Source organism: Talpa occidentalis, unplaced genomic scaffold, assembly GCF_014898055.3.
Source record: "Talpa occidentalis isolate TD23 unplaced genomic scaffold, MPIMG_talOcc4v2.1 talOcc4.3, whole genome shotgun sequence".
Classification (NCBI taxonomy): Eukaryota; Metazoa; Chordata; class Mammalia; order Eulipotyphla; family Talpidae; genus Talpa; species Talpa occidentalis.
The window spans coordinates 42484146-42507900 of NW_023603184.1; the positions used below are offsets into that span (position 1 = coordinate 42484146).

At 47.2% G+C, this 23755-nt stretch overlaps 1 protein-coding gene across 2 annotated transcripts; it reads right to left on the bottom strand.

Annotated features, from left to right (window-relative positions):
* Positions 1-8270: 8270 nt before the first annotated feature.
* KCTD21 (potassium channel tetramerization domain containing 21) lies at positions 8271-23548 on the bottom strand. Of its 2 annotated transcripts, none has more exons than XM_037523040.2 (2): positions 23503-23548; positions 8271-11115 (listed from the first exon to the last, which is right to left on the bottom strand). In XM_037523040.2, exon 2 carries the CDS (start codon positions 11083-11085, stop codon positions 10303-10305), a length of 783 nt encoding a protein of 260 aa, XP_037378937.1. In that variant the 5' UTR covers positions 11086-11115; positions 23503-23548; the 3' UTR covers positions 8271-10302. The 2 variants fall into 2 exon arrangements, with proteins under 2 accessions (XP_037378937.1, XP_037378936.1); XM_037523039.2 differs by lacking the exon at positions 23503-23548 and adding an exon at positions 19107-19836.
* Positions 23549-23755: the final 207 nt, after the last annotated feature.

The window sequence follows — 23755 nt, forward strand, 5'->3', positions numbered from 1 at the left end:
CATTGTCGGGAAACCACAAATTGCTGACTTGCTCCTGCAAACAATCGATATTCAGAAGCTGAGTCCAGGAATCTCAAGCTGTACCCTGCATAAAGGGCTAAGTGGGAGAGGACACTTCTTTAGAAAAGAACTGGGCACCCTGAGTTCTTTGGCGCTACTTCCTAGAGAGCCACTGAGTAGGAAGGCCCTGGGGTGCCTCTACCACTCCCTCTGATGATCCCAGAGCCCTAGGCTGCCAGCGTTGGAGGGGCTCAGGGAATTCTCCCAACTCAAGAGAATCTAGGTACAGAGCCAGGGCAGTTGCAAGAGGTAAGTGAGGATTCAGTTGAATAGTTATGTCAATAAATAGCAGCATGGTGCCTGGCTCTTTGTAAGGATTTAATGAATTGTTGTTGTTAATAATAATAGTAATAGGAGTTGGAGGGGAGAACTAAGGAAAATTTCCTGGAGGAGGGGGCATTTGAGCTAGATCTTGAAGAAGTGGGAAGATTTGGCACTTTGGAGTAAATAAAGAGAATTTCGTATATAGAGACTCTTACAGCTTCCTGGGTGTGACCAAAAGACGTGCAGAAGCCTCAGTGGTAGGCCAACATCGGGAGGAGGGTGGGGGACAGATGGACAGTCCTGCCATGGAATAAGCCCAGTAGTTCTGCTTGAAAGGGACCTACTGCGGCACTGGCATCTGAGGTCCAGGGTGGAGCATGGGGTGGGCACAGTGGCAGGAGTCTGCAGGAGAAATGTTTTCCCTCAGTAAGAGTCCCTTTTGAGAAGATTTGACTCCTTGGAGTCTGGAGGAGAATATGAGGAAGTACCATGTATTGTACCAGACTCTGTTTCTTTTCACTTTGAGCCAAACCTCACTAAAATAAAGGCTACCACCTTAACCACACAAGAGAAATTCATATATAAGAATGGGGAGATTGTTTCATTTCACCAAGCCAAGCTATGTATCAAGAGCCCCTTTATGACATTGGTCTTGCTGCCATGAGCATGTTAGTCTACCTCTTAGCCTGAGTGCTAGCTCCTCCTGGTCTCCACTAACTACACAGGATAACACTGAGATCAATAATGTTAATTTATTGATGTAGAACAGGTACTATGCATGGCTCTAAACCTTTTACATGCATTAACTCATGCAATACTTTTGAACCCTCTCAAGAAAGTACAATCTCAGTTTTCTGATGAAGAGAGTAGGCTGAGAAGCCATTCCCAGCTACCCCAGCACCTGTGCTTCACAGGTGGCCTTGCTCTTTTCAGTCGCTGAACCTGGGCTCTGCTAGAATGGCATTCCTCAGTTTTTGGCACTAGCACTCTACTTGTCCTTTAAAGTCCAACCCATATGTTACCTCCCTGACCCCATCTACCTCTCCAACAAGGAAGGGAGGCTGCCTCTCTCTCCTCTTTGCTCTCTTTGCTAGGAAGGGAGCTCTTCTGAAACAGCAAGCACATTCTCCCCAGCACAGTGCCTATATGTGGAAAGCCCTTCCTTCGTATTTGTTGAATGAGTACCCTGCTGTTTGACACACAAGAAAAATGGTGGAAGGAACTATCCACATCTCATAGCAAGGGGGAGAGAGTCAAGGTCAGACTCCAGGATTCTTGACTGCCATGTATATATACCAACCATGCTGTCTATGTATGGAACATTTGGAAAAGTATTTGTGCATCTTCAGGTTTTTCTTGATTCTCTTAGGTCTCACCCCAAAGGGGACTCCTTTGAGAGTGCTGGTGGGAGAGTGAGTTTTGGCAAGTCCCGCCTGGGAGTCATGAGACAACAAGGAAAACTAGACAAACAACCCTGGGTTGTATTTTGTTCCCAGCCCAACAGAACAAAGCACTCCAGACTCAAGCCGGGGCCTCTGGCCAGCAGGGCACCAAGTCAACTTGGGCAGAATTCACTAAATGGGTCCTCCCTCCCTTTTTCTTAAAATGGTGAGGCCTTTGGAAAGGAAATATTTTCCGGTTTGTTTGAATTTTCTTTTAGGCCAAGCAAAAAAATATAGAAAATTTCACAAGGCCCTAGAAGCTTCCAAATGTAAACAAGCTCTGGGCACATTCTCTCCTGGCCTATCTCGCTGCCAAATGAGTCCACTGTGTCCCAGGATGTGGAACTCCCCTCACCCTCTGGTCAGAAAAGGCTGGAGAAAGAGCTAATTACCATTAATCACAGTTGGAGAAATCCAAGAAATTAAGAAGGAAATATTAAAAATCTTTTCCTAATTCTCACTTGGTTGTGGTGAGAGCTCAGGCCTTGAAATGGCAGAGCAGGTAGGAATCCTGGTTCTGCCACCCAAGCTTTATGACTTGGAGCAAGTCAGCCACCTCTCAACCGCGGTTCCATCATCCATGAAACTGTTGTGATACCTGTCTCAAGGAGTTGTTGAGAGGACTAGATGAGGTAACACAGCACCATGCCTGATAGGTAATGAGTGCTTAATTATGTTAGCTGCTATTATTTGCATATGCTGTCCTTTATGACTGGAATGTTCTTCCTTGCCTTGACCGCCTAGGAAACTTCTATTTGTTCATTAATGCCCTTCACAAGGGTGTCCTTCGCGAGGCATCTTTGTTTCTTTTCTATTGTGATCCCTAGTCCTTTCAACTCTCCCACCCCGCTCTCCTTTTCCCTTTTAACAAAGCAGTGGCCTTGCAGTGTAGAAATCATTTGTTTTCTTGTCTCTCTTTCCCAATGGGCAATACCAGCCAAGATGATAGGCCTGTGCCTAAGGGTCCCTCAGGGGCCCCATAGGGGCTTAGGAAATGGTATCTATAGCCTTAGATTAGAAATACTGGAAGGTTGGGTAAAGGGGAACTTTGTAGGGCTAGGGGGTTGTACAACTCCAGTGGTCATTCACCTGCCCTGTGACCCTGGTCATTTTCCCTATCAGTGAAAATAAGGGTGTTGGATCAGGAAACACTGAACTCAGAAGGAAGTGAGCCTCCAGTGTTTAAATAGCCCAGGGGAAATTGCATACAGACCTGCAGAGACAATACCCCACTTGGCTGATGCTGGATTTCACTTAAGACAGTTTCAAGACACAAATTTATCATGTGTTCCACCGCGTAAGAATCAATGCTCTTAACTATAATTGTAAGATATGATCACTCTTAAGTCTCAGTCTGATTTCAGAGATGTTAGAATTGGAAAAATTTGTGTATTAGAATTTATGAAAAAGAATATGTCCTCTGTTTGCTTTTGTCAACAAAAATTTGCTGAAGGAGAGCAAGCGAGGCCATTGGCCTATGGCTTCAGATTTTGGCAGTTGTTAAATGTCAGATTTGTGCAGGGAAGTTGGGTGGTGAGGCATCGTTCCAGCTGAAGCTCCTCACTTGCAGAACTAGCTTTCCCATGACGGGGACACAGCTTCAGAAAGCTGTTGGTAGACCTCGTAAAATGAACTCAGTACTTTGGAGCATGTGGTTCTAAGGTGCCACTCACCAACCAAGAGGCTGGAAGAAGAAAAGCGGCAAAGTGTAAAGAAAGTTTTGCCAAACGTTTCATGTACAAATCAGTGCGAGGGAAATGACCAAGGACCAGCGTCCTCCATGGGTATGGAACTGGGACAGATCCCTCCACTGCTCAGGACTGTTTCCTCATGGACAAAGCAGGGGAGTTTAGTCATTCATTCAACAAACATGAACTAAGGACTTCCCGGTGGAGGCAGTGCACCGAAGGCTGGCAAGATAGGAGTGTGCTTTGGGAGAAAGTTTAGCCCAGTGTGGAGAGTGAGGAGTATAGAGAGCAGAGGAGGGAGCTGGATTTTCCATGCATCTTCTCACGTCATCCCTACAATTACTGTGGAGGTAGGTAGTGCAGATAGTTTTATCCCCACTTCATAGATGAAGTCATTGAGACTGAGAAAGATGGAACTGGCCGAGGTCACACAACAGAACCAGGATTTGGAACTGGTGTGACTGACTCAAAGCCAGTTCTTCCTCCTCACCTTTGATGGACAATCACAAGTTTCCTTTTAGCACAACATTCTTAGAATGTATGCCAAAAAATAGCCATTGAACGTCACATTCTGACGGTCCTCTCTCTTAGCAGCCAAGAGAGCCCCCTCTCTTGTGTTCAGGATTACAACAGGGTACAGAGAAGGGGGTTGCCTCCAGTTGTCCAATCTGACTTGTTTTAACCCCAGGGACACTTCAAATAGAGTCACATTTCATTCTGGAAAATATGAACATCCCAGGACCGTTCTATCGCCGAGAATTACATTCACAACACAAAGCTAGGTGAAGTCATGTGGAGCCAGTCCCCTTCCTGAAGCCCGCTGGACAGGCCCATCAAGGGATATTCAGGCCACTGCTTATACAGCTACAAGTCCAGGAAGGTGAAATAATTTGCCTGCGATCCCCTGGAACATTAGTGGAAAAGCCTGGATCAGAGTCCTGGTGCTTGGAAACCTGGCTGTGTCCTTGACCTCAAAATTTAGTGGAAATAACCCTGAAGGACAATTTGGACGAGCCTCTCGCTGTGTGGGGCACTGTACTTATAAGCAGTGTGGTCACAGGCACGTGCTCATCTATGAAAAAAGCCCCTTCTGTGTTGCTTGTTGAATGGATTGAGTGAGGAAAAGCAAGCAAGGTCTTTGTAAACTGTAAAGTGGGTTCGTGGAGGGGTAATTGCCAAAGCTTGTGACCCATCTTTGTGGCCTACCCCACCTGGAGCTGACTTCCATTGAGCACTGTCCCTCTCCCACCACGTTCCTGGGGGAGGAATGTGCAGGGTTCCCTGGGGCCCAGCCTGGGAGTTGGCATATGGCAGATGCTTAACAGAGAATGGGTAAACAGAGCATGTGGCAAGAGCCAATTCTCAGATCCATGGAGATACCAACAAGAAAGGCACTGGAAGAGCAGAGGAGCAAGGGCGCAGTGAGAGGGTGACAGAGGGTGAGAAGTGCTTCCCTGTGGATGGACAGGGTTTGGTCCCTGGAGAGGAAAGGGTGGGGCACTCCACCCACTTGGGCAAACACCAGGAGATGGAAATTCTTATGGATTATCGAGGGGACACTGAGGGAGTGGGCAAGTAAGCCAGCAATGAAAGATTAGCACAGAAAAAAAATAATAATAAAGGTAGTAAGTGTAGCACTTATACTACAAAGACATTATTCAAAGAACTATAGCTGTATTACCTCATCAGATTCTTGCCACAACCCTCTGAAGTGGACAGTATTATCTCCACTTTACAGACAAGGAAACAGAGAGGTTAAGTAACTTGCTCAAAGTGGCAAAGCTGTGATTTGATGTCAGGCAGTCTGGCTCCAGCTGACCTGTGCTCTTCGAGCAGGTTGAATCCTGTCTGTAAAGAGAGAGGAAGCTGGCACATTTTTTTTTGTGCTATAAGAAAAGATTTGAGCAAAGCTTTTGAGCAAGAGAGAGGACATTACTGGAATAAAAATGTCTTACTTTACAGGCGTCAGTTCTCAAAAACATTGAACACCTTTTGTGAGACAGGCAGTGGTAATAAAAAGAGCAAGATAGAGCCCCTGGCCTGATGAGCATGTGGTTCAGTGGGAGATCAGGTGGTGGCTGGAGCAGGCTCGCTCGCTCACTCTCCAAGGCCATCACGTGCCTTTCTTTGTTCACTATCAGTGGCATCAGAGTCATAGCTTGAAACTGACAACAGGGAGAGTATTTACACAATGGAAATTGGCCATCTACAAACCAGGGCTTTCCTCACACAGAGCTTGGTGGTAAAATATTTACCGGCACAACACAACTGTGAACGACTGCAGTCCAATGATAAAAGTCCTCCCCAGGCAAAGAGTAACACATAGAGGGCGGGACCAACTCCACCCTCTCGGTGAGCAGGGTATTGAAGGATGAGCATATGTTTATCATGAAGACAGAGTAGAAAATGGCAGCCCCTGCAGAAGGATGAAAGGGCATGGCATATTCATTCTGTGATTTGTGAAAGAAACTATGGATGTGAAGGGGCTTGCCAGCCTGTGAAGAGCCAAACAAAAGGGTGTTTATTAAGCAAATCCAATATTGAATTTATAAAGAACTTATTGTGATCGGGAAGGGCGTGCCCATGTCTCAACACATTAATTTTTCTGTATCTGGCAGGATCCCTCAATTTCTTTCCTTTTTTTCTTTTTTCAAAGATTTATTTATGCATGGAAGAGCTAGGGTGTAGGCCAGAGGTGCGGGGGTGGGGGTTGAGAGGATTCAACCCTGAGACAGAGCAGGGAACAGAACAGGCTGAAATACACTGCTGAGGGGAGCAGCGGACGAGACAGGAGAGGTCTGCTGCGCCATATGTGGGTCGCTCTCTGACAGGGATCGAACTCAGGCCATGGTGGTGTAGCTCTGAAACTTAACCCCTGGGCCACCAGGGAGGCCCCAGGATCCCTAAATTTCAAATGTGATTCAACTGGGCCGATACCCTCAGTAAAAGGGAACCTAGGCTTTGTGCAGGAACCTGGCATGAGAATGATCTCAAACACTGGAGGGCGGCCAGCTGATAAATGTTGACAAATGCTTTGAAATGCCTTGTATGTTGGGAAGGGTCAGGGAAGTTGGTGGGAAGTAGGGCCAGAAGAGGGCAGTGCTGGTCAGACACACCTGGCTGACAGGTACTTCTTGTCCGGAGGAGTCCAAGCTGGACAGTAGCCCTGCAGACCTTGTCTTGTTGTCCTTTGTGTTGGGGGGCCTAGGTGCTTATGGGAGGCCAAAGTCTGGCTTCCACGGGGCTGATTTTTCTTTTCGGGGTCCCCCTTGGTCCCTGCGTCCTGGACTAGGGTGAGTATGTCACCCTGTCTCCATAACTCATTGCCTGGTGCCAAACTGTCCTGAAGGTTCTGAAGGAGACCAAGGTCACTGGGCTGCCTGCACAGATGCAGCTGCGAGAGTCAGACTCCCAAGGGGCCTCGAACAAGCCCGGCCTCTCCGTTTGGTAGGACAGTTATCACAAATGTTCTGCTCTGTGTGCGGGTCATGGGACCTCATTTCCCTGCCAGATGCCCCATCAGCCCTGAACCCTTGGGACACAGGCAGACACAGGCAGTCAGTGTGAAAAGACCACAATTTAGGGAAGAGACTGGGTGGTGCTCTGGACACTAGAGCCAAGATATCGTTCGAAGGCTGGCCTTGGCCAAGCCCCCACTCGCAGCAGCCTGTTTTAGGATTAATATGTCAGAGCAAGCTGGACATCTGAACTACAGGACAATTGCTCAATTGCTGTTTTAGGCAACACAGCTGTTTACAAAGCAAAGTGACGGCCTCCTGGCCCGCTGGGCTCTCTGGGCATTGAGATGTGAGCCATGACTACCTTTGCACAGGGGTGTGGGCCTGCAGGAGAGACAGAAGGTCACAGGCTTGCCCTTTATAAAAGGGAAAGGCCTTTACAGGGTGCTGAGGGAAATGAGCCTGAGGTGGTGCCCCCTCTGGCCTACAAGCATGTGGCGCCATTTGGTGGCGGGCCACACACAAAGTGGCCATACCAGGGTACCTTAAGTTTCCCTGAAGCACACTTTCAGACTCTCGCCCACGTGCCCGGCGCCATGCACAGGGCAGGGACAGGTTGCTGAGCAGCTCCTGTGTGCCTGGAATTGCCCTTGAGCCGGCACAAAGCTCTTGGCTGTGCAAAAGGCCAAATAAACTGAGCCTAGTTCTCACTCGGGGCAGTGAGGGACTCCTGACAAGCAGCACATACCTGCTGGGGGGAGTCCACGCTCACTCCAGCTCACTCTTCCTCTGGGCTGCTGCTGCCTGCGATGCTCAGTGAGTTCACTGGGAGGTACTCGAAGTGGGTGTACCCATGTACTCCTTCCAGTCCACCCTCCTAGCCGGGCTTCTGGGCCTCTGCTCCTGCCTTTCCTGTGCCCACGGCGTCATCTTAGCTTATTCTGTCAAATCTAACCTACCCTTCCAGGCCCTGCTCTACCATCCAGAAACCCCAAGAACTGAGTTGTCTTTCCCAAGTAGCCACTGGACATTGTATGCACCAATGAGCTGTTTTCAAGCTGGACTCACCTGTGGTTGTTTCTATCCTCAGCACCAAGCACTGGGGGGATGGAGAGGTGGGGGGAGTGTTTGTTAAATTGTACTGTCACCGTGTCCCTCAAACAACGGCCCAGTATGATCACTTCCTGAAAGAGCGTCTGTGTGCCAGCTAGCTAGGAATTTTACCCACACCAACTAATTTAAATCACATAACACAGGGAGGCAAGGGGTGTTCACCACCGAGGAAACAAATCAGGGGCCAGTGACGTGTTCACGGTTACGTGGCAAGCAATGGAGCCAGAATTAAAACAAGGTCAGTGTGACTCCAAGGCCAAGGTTTTATCTCTTAAAAGCAGACACAAAATAATACCAGTCATTTATGGTTTATACTGTATTCTCACATACATTGTTTCATCTGATCCTCACAACAGCCCTGTGAGGTAGGTAGGGTTATGAATTACTGTTATGCCCATTTCACAGATGAAGAAACGGAAGTGGCTCAGTGAGGTGACTTGTAGAGAGTCACTTAGCACATTAGTAGCTTCACAGATCCTGTACTTTCTCTAAAGTCAAGCTGCTTGAATTAAGAAGCACCGAAGAGACGGAGAAAGAATTTTTATGGAACAGAAAGAAGGGCAGCAGTGATTGATGAGATTTTGTCCTTCGACTATTTTGTTGTGGTCACAGCATCTGCTGTCTAGTCTGAACCGAGTCCTCCTGAGTGGCTTCCCTGAGTACCAATGACTTGGTGGCTTGAGACGGCTGTCAGACTCCTGGGTCCCACAAAGGGGGAGGCAGCCTTGTCCTGACCAAGTACAAGCTCCCCACTCAGGGCGTAACTATGGAAAGCCCCTTCCTCGACCCACCTCCATGGACACCCTGTCACCAGGTTTACCTGGCTTGGTCTGAGGACCCCCAGTGGGAAGACTCTAGGACTCTCAAGGCCACATGTGTCCAGGAATGAATCATCATGTGCAGCTTTGACGCCCACACTGCTCATCACTCCCAGGAAAGTATTAGCTTGGAGTATCTTGTCCTTGATCTGACCCCATGGAGGTCCATGGGATGCTTAGGACCAGGAACAGTACCACAGGGGAAGCTCACTTCTTGCAGAGCAGTGTCTTGAAGACTGAACACTTACCCCATGGGCAATGTGTGCTTCGGACTGTCCTCTGGGCTCCTCGCCGCCCACTACCCGGGTCATCTTTCTCTGGCAGCACCTCTGTAGGGGCAGCAAATGTTCACCCTCCCACAGAAGATGCTCAGAGGGTTTGCGGAGCCATGACTGTAAGCCATGACCATGGTAGGTGAAATGGGGCGGGGGTGGGGTCACAAATGAGGCACAGCTGTCACAGGATGCAGTGATTTACAGGGAATGGAAGGGGTCTAACCTTGCTTCTGAAGATAGGTTCCAAAGGGGAACCCTAATTATGAGTAGTATAATATTTTCAGGATGAGTATTTGGCCTCCCAAGGTGACTAATTTGAAGGAGAAAATACACATTTGGGTGGGAAGGAAGGTCTAGAACCAAGACCACGATCATAAAATGGGAGTGGAAGGACAGATTTTGCTTAATGTAGGAGAGAACTTTCCAACAGCCAGCACCAGGCAACCAAGGCAGGAGCTGCCCCTGGGGATAACAAATTTCCTGTCACTGGAGGTAAACAAGCAGGTATAGATGGGTGATCACTGGGAGGTGTTGGGACAGGCTCTTAGCCCAGATGTGTCCAGACTATGCTGGCGATGTGGGAAGAGAAATTGTTTTCTAATCCTGAGGGTCTATAATGTATTTGTTAAAAATGACTTTGTTCAATGATACCTCAAATTCCTGGGGGTAGGACTATAAGAGCAAGGTGACAGGGACCTTTCATTGCACTGGCTCCTGATGATCAAATATTTGCTGGGACAGCAGCCCATTTCTGAAGCCTAGAAATCCCTAACTGCCTAGGTTTGTCCCAGTTAGGATGGATCCCTCCCTCAAGGGCTCGTATTTTGAATGCCCCAGAATGAGGTACTGCCTAGCAGGAGAAAGAGAGGGACCCTGTGCAAAAACTGTTTGCTGTTCCTTTGTCCATCCAGAGAGTCCTCTTGTGGCCTCCTTTAGGACACACTGGCAGACTCTTGTCATAACGAACTGCCCACCTTCAGCTCAAAATGGCAAGAAAAAGTTGGCTCTGTTCAAAGGACACATGGATTCCTAAAGGTGGACTAATCATGAGGGGAGTCAAGTCCTGCTACGTGATTAATACCAATTAGTGTAGTGCCCTGCCTTAGACCAGCAGCCAGAAGCTCTCCAAGATCTTGGCTGACATGGAGCTCCTTGCAAGCCCCCACCAATGTGGCTGCATCTTTTTACCTATAGCGTATTAATCGGATAATCTTATTGTTCATAAAATCCAGAGCATGGGGGTGGGAAGAATCAATGCAGAAGCCGTCACTCAGAGCGATTTTCAGTACCTCCTCCACAAAGACCTGGAAGCTGTTGATCTGCTTGTTCGCTGGCACCACCCAGAGCCTCTTGAGGTTCTGCTTGGTGTACTCCTCCTCTGGCAGGCCCTCTACGTTGGCCACCCAGTCGAGAGTCAGGTGGTTGGGGTCCTGCAAGTGGCTGGTGATGGAGGAGAGATTGCCATTGGAGCAGTAGAAGAGCTTGGAGCCAAGGAGCTTGAGGAAGAGGCAAGAGGTGCTGAAGATGTTGGCATTGAAGACCTCCATGCTGGAGGAAGAGAGGCTGTAGATCTGGGGTGCCTCACGCACAGTGAAGTGGACTGTCTGCACACGCTGATTCAGGGTGATGTTGAGCATGGCGTTCTTCTCCGCCTTGGAGAGCTCCACTTCCTTCTCCTGCAGGGCCTCAATCAGGGGCTGTACCTGGTAGAAGTCAGCCTCCCGGCGGAGCAGGCCCATTTCCTGGAAGTCCTCGGGCAGGTCGAGGTGGGAGGTCCGCAGGAAGTTGAGGATGTAGCGGAACACTTTGCCATCACGGTCAATGAAGCAGTTGCCCTGGCTGTCCCTCTTGGTGGGCATCTTTCCGCTGAACATGGCGCCCAGCATGGAGTCAGGGAAGCTCGTCAGGGTTGCCAGTGAGGTTGTGTAGAGTTTCCCCCCAACGTTCAATGTGATGGGGTCAGACATGGCAGGAGGCTGGGGTGCTGAGAAGTAGTCCTAGAGAGGGAGGAAAGTGAGAAATGAACATTATCCAACCCTGTATGCTGTTTTAGTCTGCTGGGGCTGGTATAGTAGAATACCATAGGCTGGGTGGCTTTGTAACAAACATTTATTTCTCATAGCTGGGAAGCTGGGAAGTTGAAGATCAAGGTGTGGGCAGATTTGGTGTCTGGTGAGGGACCTCTTCCTGGTTCAAGGAAGGACATCTTGCTGTGTCTTTATCAGGTAAATGGGAAGAGAACTCTCTGGGTCTCTTATAAAGGCTCCACCCTCATGATCTAATCACCTTATAAAGTCCCCACCTTCCTAATACTATCACATTGGGGATTAGGATTCCATCTTAGGAATTTGGGGGGCACAAACATTCAGTCCGTAACATCTGGGTAACCACACTTCTCATCTATTGTAGATCAAGCCTACATCCTTGAGGTGGAAATGAATTAAAATTTGATGAACAAATGGATGGGTGATAATTGCCACACTGTCCTAAGCAATGTATTTCTCAAAGCCTGGGTCACACTCTTCAGATTGCTTTACTTACCCCGGAATGTGGCCCCGGTGTTGGTATTTTTAAAATTCTCCCTTAGTGATTCTAAATGTTCAGTCAAGATAGAGAACAAGCGGTCTTAGGAGAGGAAGATGTCCCTGGACTGAATGTTGTGCTGTGTTATATGTGAGCCCAGACATTTGCTTATACAACAGCCATGCATCTTTGAGCAGAGACAGTAGCATCTTGACCCCTGCTGTGCAGAGGAGAGGCTCCATCCCCACGCTCAGAGAGGTGGAGGGCCTTGCCAGGAGTCCTCCCAGGTCTCTTTACATGAGAGAAAAATGCGTGAATGCATACTTGTAAATGCCCACAAGTCCTTAAGAAATGCCGTAGTATTTATGTCTCCAAGCCCAGTGCTCTTTCTGCTCTACCCTTTTTGCCTCTGAATTTATTCGTAGTCATTTGTGCATAATGACATTTCAGTCAACAACTGACTGCATATTTGGTTGTGGTCCTTATATAGTCTAGGCAGGCAGTAGGCTTTACATCTAGGTTTATGTAAATACTTAAGATGTTCACACAACAACAAAATCGCCTAACAACATATTTCTTAGAAAGTATCCCTGTAGTTCAGTGACACACGATTGTATTTTTCTATCTCAAAGAATTTACAGTGAATGACTATGATTAGTGCTGGGTCCATCTGTCTAACAGGCCCCTGATGGGTCACTTGGCTGTCTGGACTTCAAATGACACTCCTTCCTGAATTCTTATGTTCCCACAACACCCTGCTTTGCTGTGAAGATACTTTTGGCTCCTGGTGGCCCACTTCTTCCTGCCACACCTCCTCTGAAACTTGCTGTGGGGTCAGTGCAAACATCAGACTCTGCTGCTGAGCACCCTTCCTGGGGGTTCTTTAAATACCCCCCTAACCCCCCTGCCCCGACATAGTCTTTAGTGTTGAGTGTTCGTAAGTCTCCTTCAACCTGAAGTCCTGGATTCTAAATTCTCTTTAAGGTGTCAGAAAGCAGGTGATGTACCCTTTCAGCTTCCAACAAAGGTTTTCCCAAAAACCAACCTGTGGGATGTGTTTAGCAATCTTTCCCTGATGCTGGGTGTTGGGGGACCACAGAGAGGAATCACCCCAGAGCAGCCCTGGAGAAGAGCCAGCTGGTGGGGAAGGTGGAAACAAGAGGCTGTGAGGGTGCAGTGGCAAGAGTGCTGTGCCCAGGCTGTGGGGGTAGGTTGGGAGTGAATCCTGGCACACTGACTGTCCAGATGGGAAAACAGAGGTCCTTGGTGGGATGTCCTCCAAGTCACCCAGCAGGGTAGTGAGCGGCCAGAGCACTTCTTACCATGGATCTGTTTTCTGAGGACACAGAATGCAGCCTCCCCCCATCCGGAGGGTGGTGGCCATGCCAGGTGTGAGAGATGCACAGCTGTCTCACCCAGCTCTCTGGGGGTGGGGCTGTTCCCTTGTGGCTCTTTTCCCATCTAATTGGGGGCACTTTGATAATGCAGTAGGGCATTAACCATCTGGAGTGTCCAAAGAGAAAAAACCCATGACAAAGGTATAAAATTATCAGCAGAATCCTGGAACAGATGGGTTGCAAACCATGGGGAGGTCCACCAGAGACGGGGACATGAGGTGCTTGGGGAGGGGGTAGCTGTGTGGGGAACTGCAGCTGGGGACAAGGCTAACTCTGGCCGATACTCTTGCTAAAGGGTCTAGGCAGGAACTGGACCCAGGAGTGGGATGTGCCTTTCCTCATTCCAGAATCTTCTTTTTCTTCATTCCTCTCTTTCTTTCTAGGTAGTCACTGGCATAATCTAGTTTTCAGTCTTTCTTGTTGATTTAAAGCCCAGGCTCTGTGAAGTGGCTCAGCTCCAAGGACAGAGCAGATATAGTGTCAGAGAAGCTGCGCTCTGCCTTTCCTGATGGTCCTGTGAGCTGCAGACCCCATGTGGCTTCCATGCTTTAGTGCTGAGGAGCTCAGGACACTGAGGTTGGGGGAGGCAGTCAGGAGCCACGGGGCCTACCCAGAGGCCTTTGCGAGGGGGGGTTATCCAGCTCCTATTTCTCTGCTCGCAAAAGCAGCAAAGCAACAGCTTTTCTGCACTCCCACCCCCACTCCATCACTCCTCTGGGGAGAGCAGGTCAGTGGGAGCAGAGGAACATTAGAAGGGTAGAGCACCCTTCTAGGGTGCTCTTGAGGTGTTTTCCCCAAATGCATGAGTCACAAGAGCTCAGACCTCTAAGCCCTATTTCCTAATAACTGCGCCACAGCATCCACCCCCACAATCACAGGTCCTTTGGTGAAAGGCATAATGACATGGGAGCAGGAACTGGTACTTCTGGGGTACTGAGTAGCTTCAGTGAGTGGTGGAGCATTTGTGGTCTGGAGAAATGAACGAATGTCACTGGGCTATAGCCCCAGCATAGACATTACACTTTGCTGTCCTATGGTTACTGAAGCCTGACTCAGAGTTCCTCTCCTGCAAACCCGCTGTGAACTCTTCTCAGCCACCCGACTACCTGAGCCCAATACCTGGAGTCAGGGCAACCCTGACTCCTCATCCCTTCATTTTTTCTCTACTCTGTCTCTTTGAACCCTGTAGCTACTCCTAGGGCTCAGCCCTCATGTCCCCTCCTGCTATGTTCCACATAGCTCCTGTCTTCTTCTGTCCACTTTCCATTTACTCTGCACATTGATCTTCCTGAAACACCCCCTTCCCAAACCACCTTGCTCCTCCAATCTTACCTCTAATTTTGGCCCTCGCCACACTCTTTGCTAGGCACTACACATACAGAAGACTGACTCAAAGTGGACAACAGACCAAAATGTAAAATCTTCTTAAAACTATAAAACTTCTGGGTCTCCCTGGTGGCGCAGTGGTTGAGTGCTGGGTTGCGAAGCTGCCCGCAGCCTCTGCAGCACCGGTTCGATCCCCGGCTGCTCCCCGGCCATGGGAGGAAGGTCCCCCTTGGCGCGCAGACCTCTCCTGCTGCTCGCTGCTCCCCTCAGCAGTGTACTTTGGTCCTTTTGCCTGCTCTGCTCCCCGCTCTGGCCCTGGTGAATTCTCTCACCCTCCTGTGCTTCAGACTGTACCCAGTGCGTGTATAAATAAATAAATAAATCTTTAAAAAAACCCACAAAACTATAAAACTTCTATAAGAAAATCATTGTGGGGCCTCCCTGGTGGCGCAGGCGGTTGAGCACAGCGTTGTGAAGCTGTCCGCAGCCTCTGTAGCGCTGGTTGGATCCCCGCCAGCTGTGGAGCAACCCACATGGCGCGGCAGACCTCACCCACTGCTCCCCTCAGCAGTGTATTTCAGTCAGTCTGCCTGTTCTGCTTCCCACTCAGTCTCTGGGGAATCTTCTCACCACCCCCCCCACAACTCTGACCTGTACCCCGGTTCTTGTGTACATAAATCTTAAAAAAAAGAAAGAAAATCTTCATGGACTTTGGGTTAGGCAAATATTTCTTGAATAGGATGTGAAAGACCATAAAAATTGATAAACTTGTCTTCACCCAAATGAAAATCTTCTCCTTGAAAGACACTTGTTAAGAAAATGAATATAAGATAGACCGGGAAGAGATAAAATTGGAAAATAAATCCTTTATCCTGGTAAAGGACTGTTAACTATAATAATGGAGAAAACTCTAAACTCAATCAGAAGAAAACAAACCACCCCATTAAAAAATGGGCAAAAGATCTGAACAAACACTGCCCAAGAAAACATATGGGCAACAATATATGAGAAGATGCTCAACAGCATTCATCATTAGGGACATGAAAATTAAAACTGCAATTAGCACTATATGTCTATTAAACTGGCTCAAATAGAAGCTGGCAAGTACACAGAGCTACTGAAATTCATACACTGCAGGCGAGAATGCAACACGGTAGAAGCACTGGGGAAAAGCCTGACATCTAGTTACCACATGACCCAGAATCCCAGGGAAGGAAGACATGTCCATATACAGCCTTCTATGTGAACCATTATAGCAGCTTTATTCATTATTAGCTAAAATCTGGAAAGAGCTGTCATGTAAGTGAACAACTGGTGGTATAGCCACACAATGGAATATGATTCAGCTATTAAAAAGAAAGTAGCTACTGATACATCACAGTGAATCTCAAAAGCATCAGGCTACGTGAAAGAAGCTAGCCTCAAAAGGCTACATAGTGTATGATTCTACTTACATAACATTCTGGAAAGGGCAAAAGTATAGAGATAGGAATCAGATCAGTGATTCCTAGGGAATGGGTTGGGGAGAAGGGTTTGGGTACACAAAGATACCAGGAGTACACTGGAGTGATGGAAATACTCGATATCCTGGTCCAGTGGTCAAATGAGTGGTCAAATGAGTGTAGAAAGATTGTCAAAACTCATGTAACTAAACACCTAAAAAGGGCAGATGTATGTAAATTATGCTTCAGTAAACTGGAAAAAAACTAAGGTCATGACCAATTAATGAATCGTGAAACCACTATAGGGTGTGGTGATCACAGTTGTGAAGCTTTTGTTTCAGTGGATGTGTGTATATGAACTTGACTGTGATTTAAAATGTATCTTTGTGGGCCTCCCTGGTCACGCAACGGTTGAGCGCTGGGTTGTGAAGCTGCCCGCAGCCTCTGCAGCGCCGGTTCTATCCCTGGCTACTGGAGGAGGGTCCCGCATGGCGCGCAGACCTCTCCTGCTGCCCGCTGCTCCCCTCAGCAGTGTACTTCGGTCCTTCTGCCTGTTCTGCTCCCCACTCTGGCTCTGGTGAATTCTCTCACCCTCCCATGCTTCTGACTGTACCCAGTGCTTGTATAAATAAATAAATAAATCTTAAAAAAAAAAAGCAAACTGTAAATAAAATAAAATGAAATAAAATAAAATAAAATGTATCTTTGTTACCATGGTTGTAATAAAAATTGTTTTGAAACCACCAACTATTTTGTGGTCTCTTGGAGATCTTGGAGATCTTTTGTCTAAGTTGCTACACACTCAATGCCCAGAGCACAGTGGACGCTGGTGGTATGGGGAGGGAGGGGTCACAGATAGGGACTGAGAGGGAGGGCGCATTTACTGAGCGTTTTACTACATCCAAGGCCTGTTAGCATCCTGCTAGCATTTTATTTACTTTTAACAAAAATACGTAGAGAACTACAGAGATGTTGCTACTGGGCTAAACGCCTTATGTACTTTATCTCATTGGATACCTTCATAGCATCCTGTGAACTAGACGCTATTATTATCTCCATTTTACATAAGAGGAACCTGAGGCACAGAAAGGCTAAGAGACTGCTCAGGGTCACCCAGCTAGGCAGTAGAGGGGCTGGGATCCAAATGCAGGTTTGTGTAAGTTGGACACTTCCAGTCTTTTCCCTTCCCACCACGAGGTCTCAAAGAAGTGACAGAGGCATGCTCCCTTATTCTCTGTTAGCACCAGGCAGCAGCAGGGCCTTCAGCAGCCAGTCCCACTGCTGACATGGGGCAACTGAGCTCCTGCATCCCTGACACAGGGCAAGTCCACTGAGCGATCTTTAGATCTTTCCATTTCAACTGCAACTCATGATAAAGCACCGAAACACAGAAGACTGGGTTTTTAAAAGCTAGATGAGAAAAGCTGAATGGAAATGCAAACTGAACCAGGAATTAGAAGATGAAGAAACCCCGCCGCTATGTGTGAATAAATACGTCTTAAGCAAGGATGTTCCAAGTTTCCCTCTTGTCTTGAAAAGAAAAAGATCAGCTTTTTCTTCCCTGAGAAAACCACTGGTGTTATCAGGAGATGATGACCTTCTGACTGAGAAAGGAGACCAGGGGCTTGGAAACGAGGAGTTGTAGCTGGAATTTTCTCCTCTGTCAGATGGGTTTGGAGCCCACATGTGAGGGGTAAGGCCCAGTCTGTAACCATGCAAACGGCAATTCCAGTTTGGGACCAGCAGCAACCTGTAATTGTGACACTGAAAATAGAACTTTTTGAGAGGTGTCTTGTAAGGAAGGACAGACAGGATATTCTGGAGTCCTACTTTAAAACTCTGCCCTGGCAGCCATAGTCCCTGCAGGTCTGACGATGAAAACAAGCTAGTAATGCTTGGTGAGAACTTACCATGTCCCATAATCTGTGCTAGGTGCTATACATATTAGCTGATTTAGGACCCCTAACACTCCTTCAAGGAAAGTATTACCTGCACTTAACAATGCAAACCAAAGCTCTAAGAGATAGGTAATTTGCCCAAAGCAGCAGAACCAAGATTTAAGCCTCAGTCCATCTAGTCTGTGCTCTGAAGGATGACATTTCTTTTTGGGCAGTCGGCAGCCAAGACCTATGGAAAGGTCTAGCACTTGTCTCCCTCCTACCTCTTACCAGGTGCTCTTACACCTGCTACCTCAATCTGATTCTGACCTACATATAGGTCAGGTTGCAGAGAATCAACATTTCCTGAACACTGGAAATGTCTCCTGAGCACATCCCTTGGGTGCTGTGAGGAATTTTCCTGATTATTTTTTCATAAAAATACCACGCCGATGCTGTGAAGTAGTATTAATCATCCCAATATTTAGGGTTATAAAACTGAAATACAGAGTAGTGAAGCAGCTGCATAAGATCACACAGCTAAGAGGTAGCAGAGCAAGAATTCTAAGTGAGGGCTCTTGTGTCCCCTTCCAGAAACACAAGCCATGACATTTTATTAAGAAGCACGAATAGAATTTGATAGAGGCCTGTGCCGTGATGCCTCTGAGAGGGAGATGAAATATCTTAAAGTTGTTCTTCTAAAATGAATAATATTTGTTATATTATCCTAATCCAGATTAGGATAGTAACCTGGAATAGGATAAAAATCCATGGTATTTTTATCCAAAATAGTATAAAAAGATTAAAATCTTAGTTTGGAAAAATTGATGATAACCAGAAAGAATATCTGAAAAAGAGTAGATATCTTGGTGTAATGTATTAACTCAGATAATAAAGCAATGACATTTCAAAGAAATGAAAGAGGGAAGAAGGAATTTTGTACCTTGAAAAGACTGATTGACTAAAAAAAAATAGATACTAAACTTACAATCATTTTGCAATATATACAATGTAAAATGGTACAACATTGTTATACACAATATTATATAACATTGTTATATAACTATGTGTTATACACCAGTTATAAAACTAACACAATGTTATAGGTCAATTATAACTAGACAACAACAAAAAAATAAAAAAGAACACAAAAAAAATGGACTGAAGGGATTCTCACTGGCCAAATTTGAGATAACTGGCAAAGATTAATACCAAGAAGATTAATGATGATAATGAATTCACACACACACACACACACACACACACACACACGAGTCTGTGTTATGCCAAAAAGAAAAGCGAGGCAGTGAAAAAGACACACACAGGAAAGTTTTCTATAACAAGGAATAGCAGCTAATACAGAGGAAAGATTTCTATAACAAGGAATAGAAGCTAATACATACAGAAAGAATAGCATAATTACCATTTGCAGCCCTGAATACTGCAGTTCAGTCAAGAATCATCAATGGGTGTGGAGTGGAAGGTTATCAGGAATGCACTGTTTTGACAATCTCAAAGAATCATTCATGGATAGCAGCACCCTGATACATGCCTTCGAAAGTGATGCAGTACACAGCATTGCCTGGGGGAAAAAAAAATCTAACCTGCATCTAATCACCGACAAAATGAGCAAACAAATGTAAACAGGTGGAGGTGCTCTAGCTAGATTAAGTTACTTAAAGAGATATAAGTAAATGCAATGCACGAGTCTTGACTTTTTGATTTTGATTTATTTAAAAACTAAGATTTTTTTGGCAGTTGGGAAAATTTGACTATTAACTGTTTATTATTAGATAATATCAACTTCCTGCTAGTGGTATGTGGTTATTAAGAATGTTATGATGAGGGCCTCCCTGGTGGCGCAGGCGGTTGAGCGCAGCGCTGTGAAGCTGTCCGCAGCCTCTGCAGCACGGGTTTGATCCTGGCCGGCTGGGGAGATACCCATATGGCGTGGCAGACCTCTCCTGTCTTACCTGCTGCTCTCTCCAGCAGTGTATTTCCATCAGTCTGCCTGTTCTGCTCCCTACTCTGTGTCTGGTGAATCCTCTCACCCTCCCGCACATCTGGCCTGTGCTTGTATGCATGAATAAAAAAAAAGAATGTTATGATGAGATTTCAGAATTTAGGAATCAAGAATTTAGGAATCAAGATGTCTATAGCTTTTAAATAGTTTGGCAAAAAATGTTGGTCTAAATATAAAAGAGCAAAGTGAATATTGCATCTATCTAAATAGTGAAAGGCTATTTAAATTTTTCTGTAAAATAGCACATATAACTCAACAAAAAGAAAACAACCTGATCAAAAATGGGCAGAAATGCTAAATAGGCAATTCTTCAAAGAAGACATGCAGATAGCAAACAGGTACATGAAAAAAATGTTCATCATCACTTATCAGGGAAATGCAAGTCAAAACCACAATAAGGTATCACCTCACGCCAATGAGAATGACCCATATCAAAAAGACCAGAAATAACAAGTTCTAGTGAGGGTGTAGAGAAAAGGAAACCCTCTTACACTATCGGTGGGAATGTAGACTGGTCCAGCCCCCATGGAAAGCAGCCCTCAAAAGACTGAAAATGAATCTTCTATATGCCTAGAAATTCCACTGCTAAATATCTACCCAAAGAACACAAAAACATGAATTTGAAAGGAAACCTGCACCTCCATGTTTATTGCAGCACTACTTAAAATAGCCAAGATATGGAAACAGCCTACTTAGGTGGATCAAGAAGATATGGTATATACACAATGGAATACTACTCAGCAATCAAGAAAGATAAACTCATGCCATTTGCGGCAACATGGACTGATCTGAAAGGGATTATGCTAAGCAAAATGAGACAGGAGGAGAAATAAAAATTACTGGATGGGGTCACTTATGCGTAGAATATAGACATTGCAAAAGGGTCAAAGACAAACATTAAAACCAACCCTTGAAAGCTGACCACAGATCTGAGGCATCCAGAAGGGGAGGTGGGGAGCATAATGGATTAGTGTGGAGGGCTATGGGTGCTTTGGTGGTGGGAGAGCTACAGTGACTACACCTGAGGGGAGAAATCCTCCAAAATACCATAAAAATTAACAAGAAGGTAAAACAATGATGCTTCATTTAAATGTTTTTTTTCATTAGGCTTGAAAATTCAAAAAATATCTTTACTTTGAAATAAGGGGGAAGTACACTTCCCTCATAGGAACCAATGTAAAGTTCTAGCCTGAGTGCTTGACCCCTATAAACAGCCAGATTCAGTAAACAGACGTTATTATTACTAGTAAGAATCATGAAAATCTCATAATTTTCCTCTATAGGTGTCCTCATGCTTTGGAGGATAAGGAAGTCAAGCTAGGTTAAATTAAAATAGTCCACAGTTGGTGGAGGGGTTAGAATTTAAATTGGAATGGTCTTTCTGTGTAGACCCACGCCCACAGAAACCACAACACGAGGCCTGCCTGCCTCATGCTGGGAGAAAATGACTGTGAGAGGCTTGCTTCACCTGCCTCCTCCTGAACCCAGAATCTCCTCTTCTATCGCAGGAAGGAAATTCCTATTATAGCTAATGAAGAATATTCACGCAGAGGTCACTTCGATCTTCACAAATGTTGTGGCTGATCAGAACAAGTTAGAGGGTTTTTTGGGGGAAGAGGAAAGTGCATGGGCTACTTGTCACCTGGCCTCACATTTGAATCAGACTTTGCCATTAACTAGTTGTGTGGTCCTCCGCCAATTCCTGGGCCGATGATGATGATAATAACAAGTTAATAACGACTGGCACTTATGGAGCAGTTACTACTGTACTAGGCACTTTATGCATGTTAATTTCATGGATGAAATAACTACTGTTATTGTCCCTACTTTATAGACCAACCATGCCAGGCCCTCTCCTAGCTGTGCAGTTTGCATCTGCCCTCTCCCTTGCCTGCAAATCCCATTCATCCGCCAGGCCCCTCGACTGCAATTCATTGTGTCTTATGCATCTCCAAAGCATTTTATTCTTAACTCCTACCAAGGCCCACTTTACTTAAGTAGAATGGTGGCTGGTCACCATGTTGAGGATGGAATCTCCCCTTGTCTGCTGCCCCAGAAGCAAAGTAGGGAAAGAGGAAGTAATATTCCCCATTTAGTCAGATTTATTTTCCCCATCCTAGACTATCATCTACCAATAGGGAGGTTTATTACCCTCTTGTGAATTCAACAACAACAACAACAACTTTTGTTTGAAAGCACACTTGAATTTTAAATCTGGAATCTAATGGCCAGGAGACCACTTGGAAAAAAAGTAAGGACTCCCACTGTGTAGATGGACAGGACGTGGGGGTAAATCTCAAGAATGACAATACTCAAGTGAATAATGTCTCTCAGTAATACAGACACTTCACTTTACTCACAGTCCAACAGGACAAAGACTGGTTCACAGCCTGCCTGGGGCACTATGTAGGGGCACTGCCCTTCACGTTCCCTTTTTGGCCTCCTCACACTCAATAGCTGTATCTTTAGCTCTATTTTGCTCATTTCCTATCTTCTCCTGCCCAACAGGGCATGGGATAGGAAAAGGTGGGCTGGAGGAGGGAAGCCACCTGACCTGGCACAACTTCCCCATTTGCTCAGCAAAGTATTCTCTCAGCTGGGGTAGACACCCAACCACCACCACCATTCCTCATTTTTTTCAGAGTTTTCCTTTTTCTCAGTTTACGCCTAGGCTTCACCATGTGGTTTTTTTCCTCAGTCACAAAGACCCCATTTTAACCACCCTGCTCATTATGGTCTTCCTGCTTTTCACAGCAATTATAATTTAGAAACAAAGATTTTCAAATCCATCTCCTTAGTTCATCCTCAAAATAACCTGCCTTACAGGTTGGCATTCAGAAGGGTCAAGGAAGTTGGTCCTGTCACACAATCTGTGAAGCTCAGCCCTTCCAACCTGTACCTCTGGGTCCCTGCAGCGCCGGGGGCGGGGTGGGGTGGGGTGGGGGTAAAGCAGGGCTTTTGGAGCAAGGAGTGATTTTGGGCAAGTTACTTCTCTGAGCCTCATGTCCCTCATCTGCATATAGATGCAGTAGGTCCTCTAATAACAGCCTTTTGTTATGACGTTGAGAAATAAAACCCTTGCTGCCATTGAACGAACCCAGAGGACTGACTTTCCTTATTCGTTTGGTCAAGGAGGCTTCCAGAACCCATCTACCACATCGAGGACGTACTGCAACGGTGACACCTGCACAGGGTGCGAGTTGAATGAGATCATGTGTGTGACGCACTGAGTTCCAGGGATAGGCTCTTTATTTCCAGCCGCAGGAAGGACGAGGTTCTGCGCATCCACAGGTGCTTGCCCGCGTGACCTCCCCCAGGCCCAGAGCGGCCGACACGGGGCTTTTCAGAGTTGGGCGGGGTCTCTCTCATTTTTGGGCCGCCACCCCTCCATCCCTAAGGTTTCCCTGTCCACCCTACCCAACCCCACCCAGGTTGCCTCGTGGGCCTTCTCTGCACCCGACCCGACACCAGCGCGCTCTCACCTAGCGGCCCCGCCCCTCCGTGCTCCACCCAACCAGACTCCTCCCACAGCCTCGACCCTCTAAATCCGGGCTTTTCCTACCCTCACCATCCGTCCTGGCTCCTCCCCACGCCCCCACCCCCTAGGGGCCCCGCCCCCAGCCCCCGATACGTGCCCCCCTCTTGCAGGCACCGGCGCTGCCGCGTGCATTGCACAGGTGAGAACGGCGCGGGCGCTCTAGGCTAATCACCTCTCGTGCTAAGCCACCTGCCCAGGTGGGCCGCGTCCCCTCGACGGCCGTCCCTGGTCCCGTGCCCCCGATCGCGCCGCACCCACCTCCTGCCCTCGCTCCGCAACCTCCCCTCCGCGGGCGGCCAGCGCAGCTCGGCGAGGGGGCGGAGGACCCGCGCTCAGCCCCGGGGCGTGGCACCCGGCTCCACGCGCTGCACTTGGGACTTGTAGTCCTGCGCGGGCTTTGTCAGGCGCGCGGCGCCCAACGCGAACTCCATCTCCCAGGGGGCACCGCGCCGGCCGCGCCGCTCCCCGCCCGCGCCCCCGCCGGCGCCCGGGCCCGCGGCCCTTAAAGGGG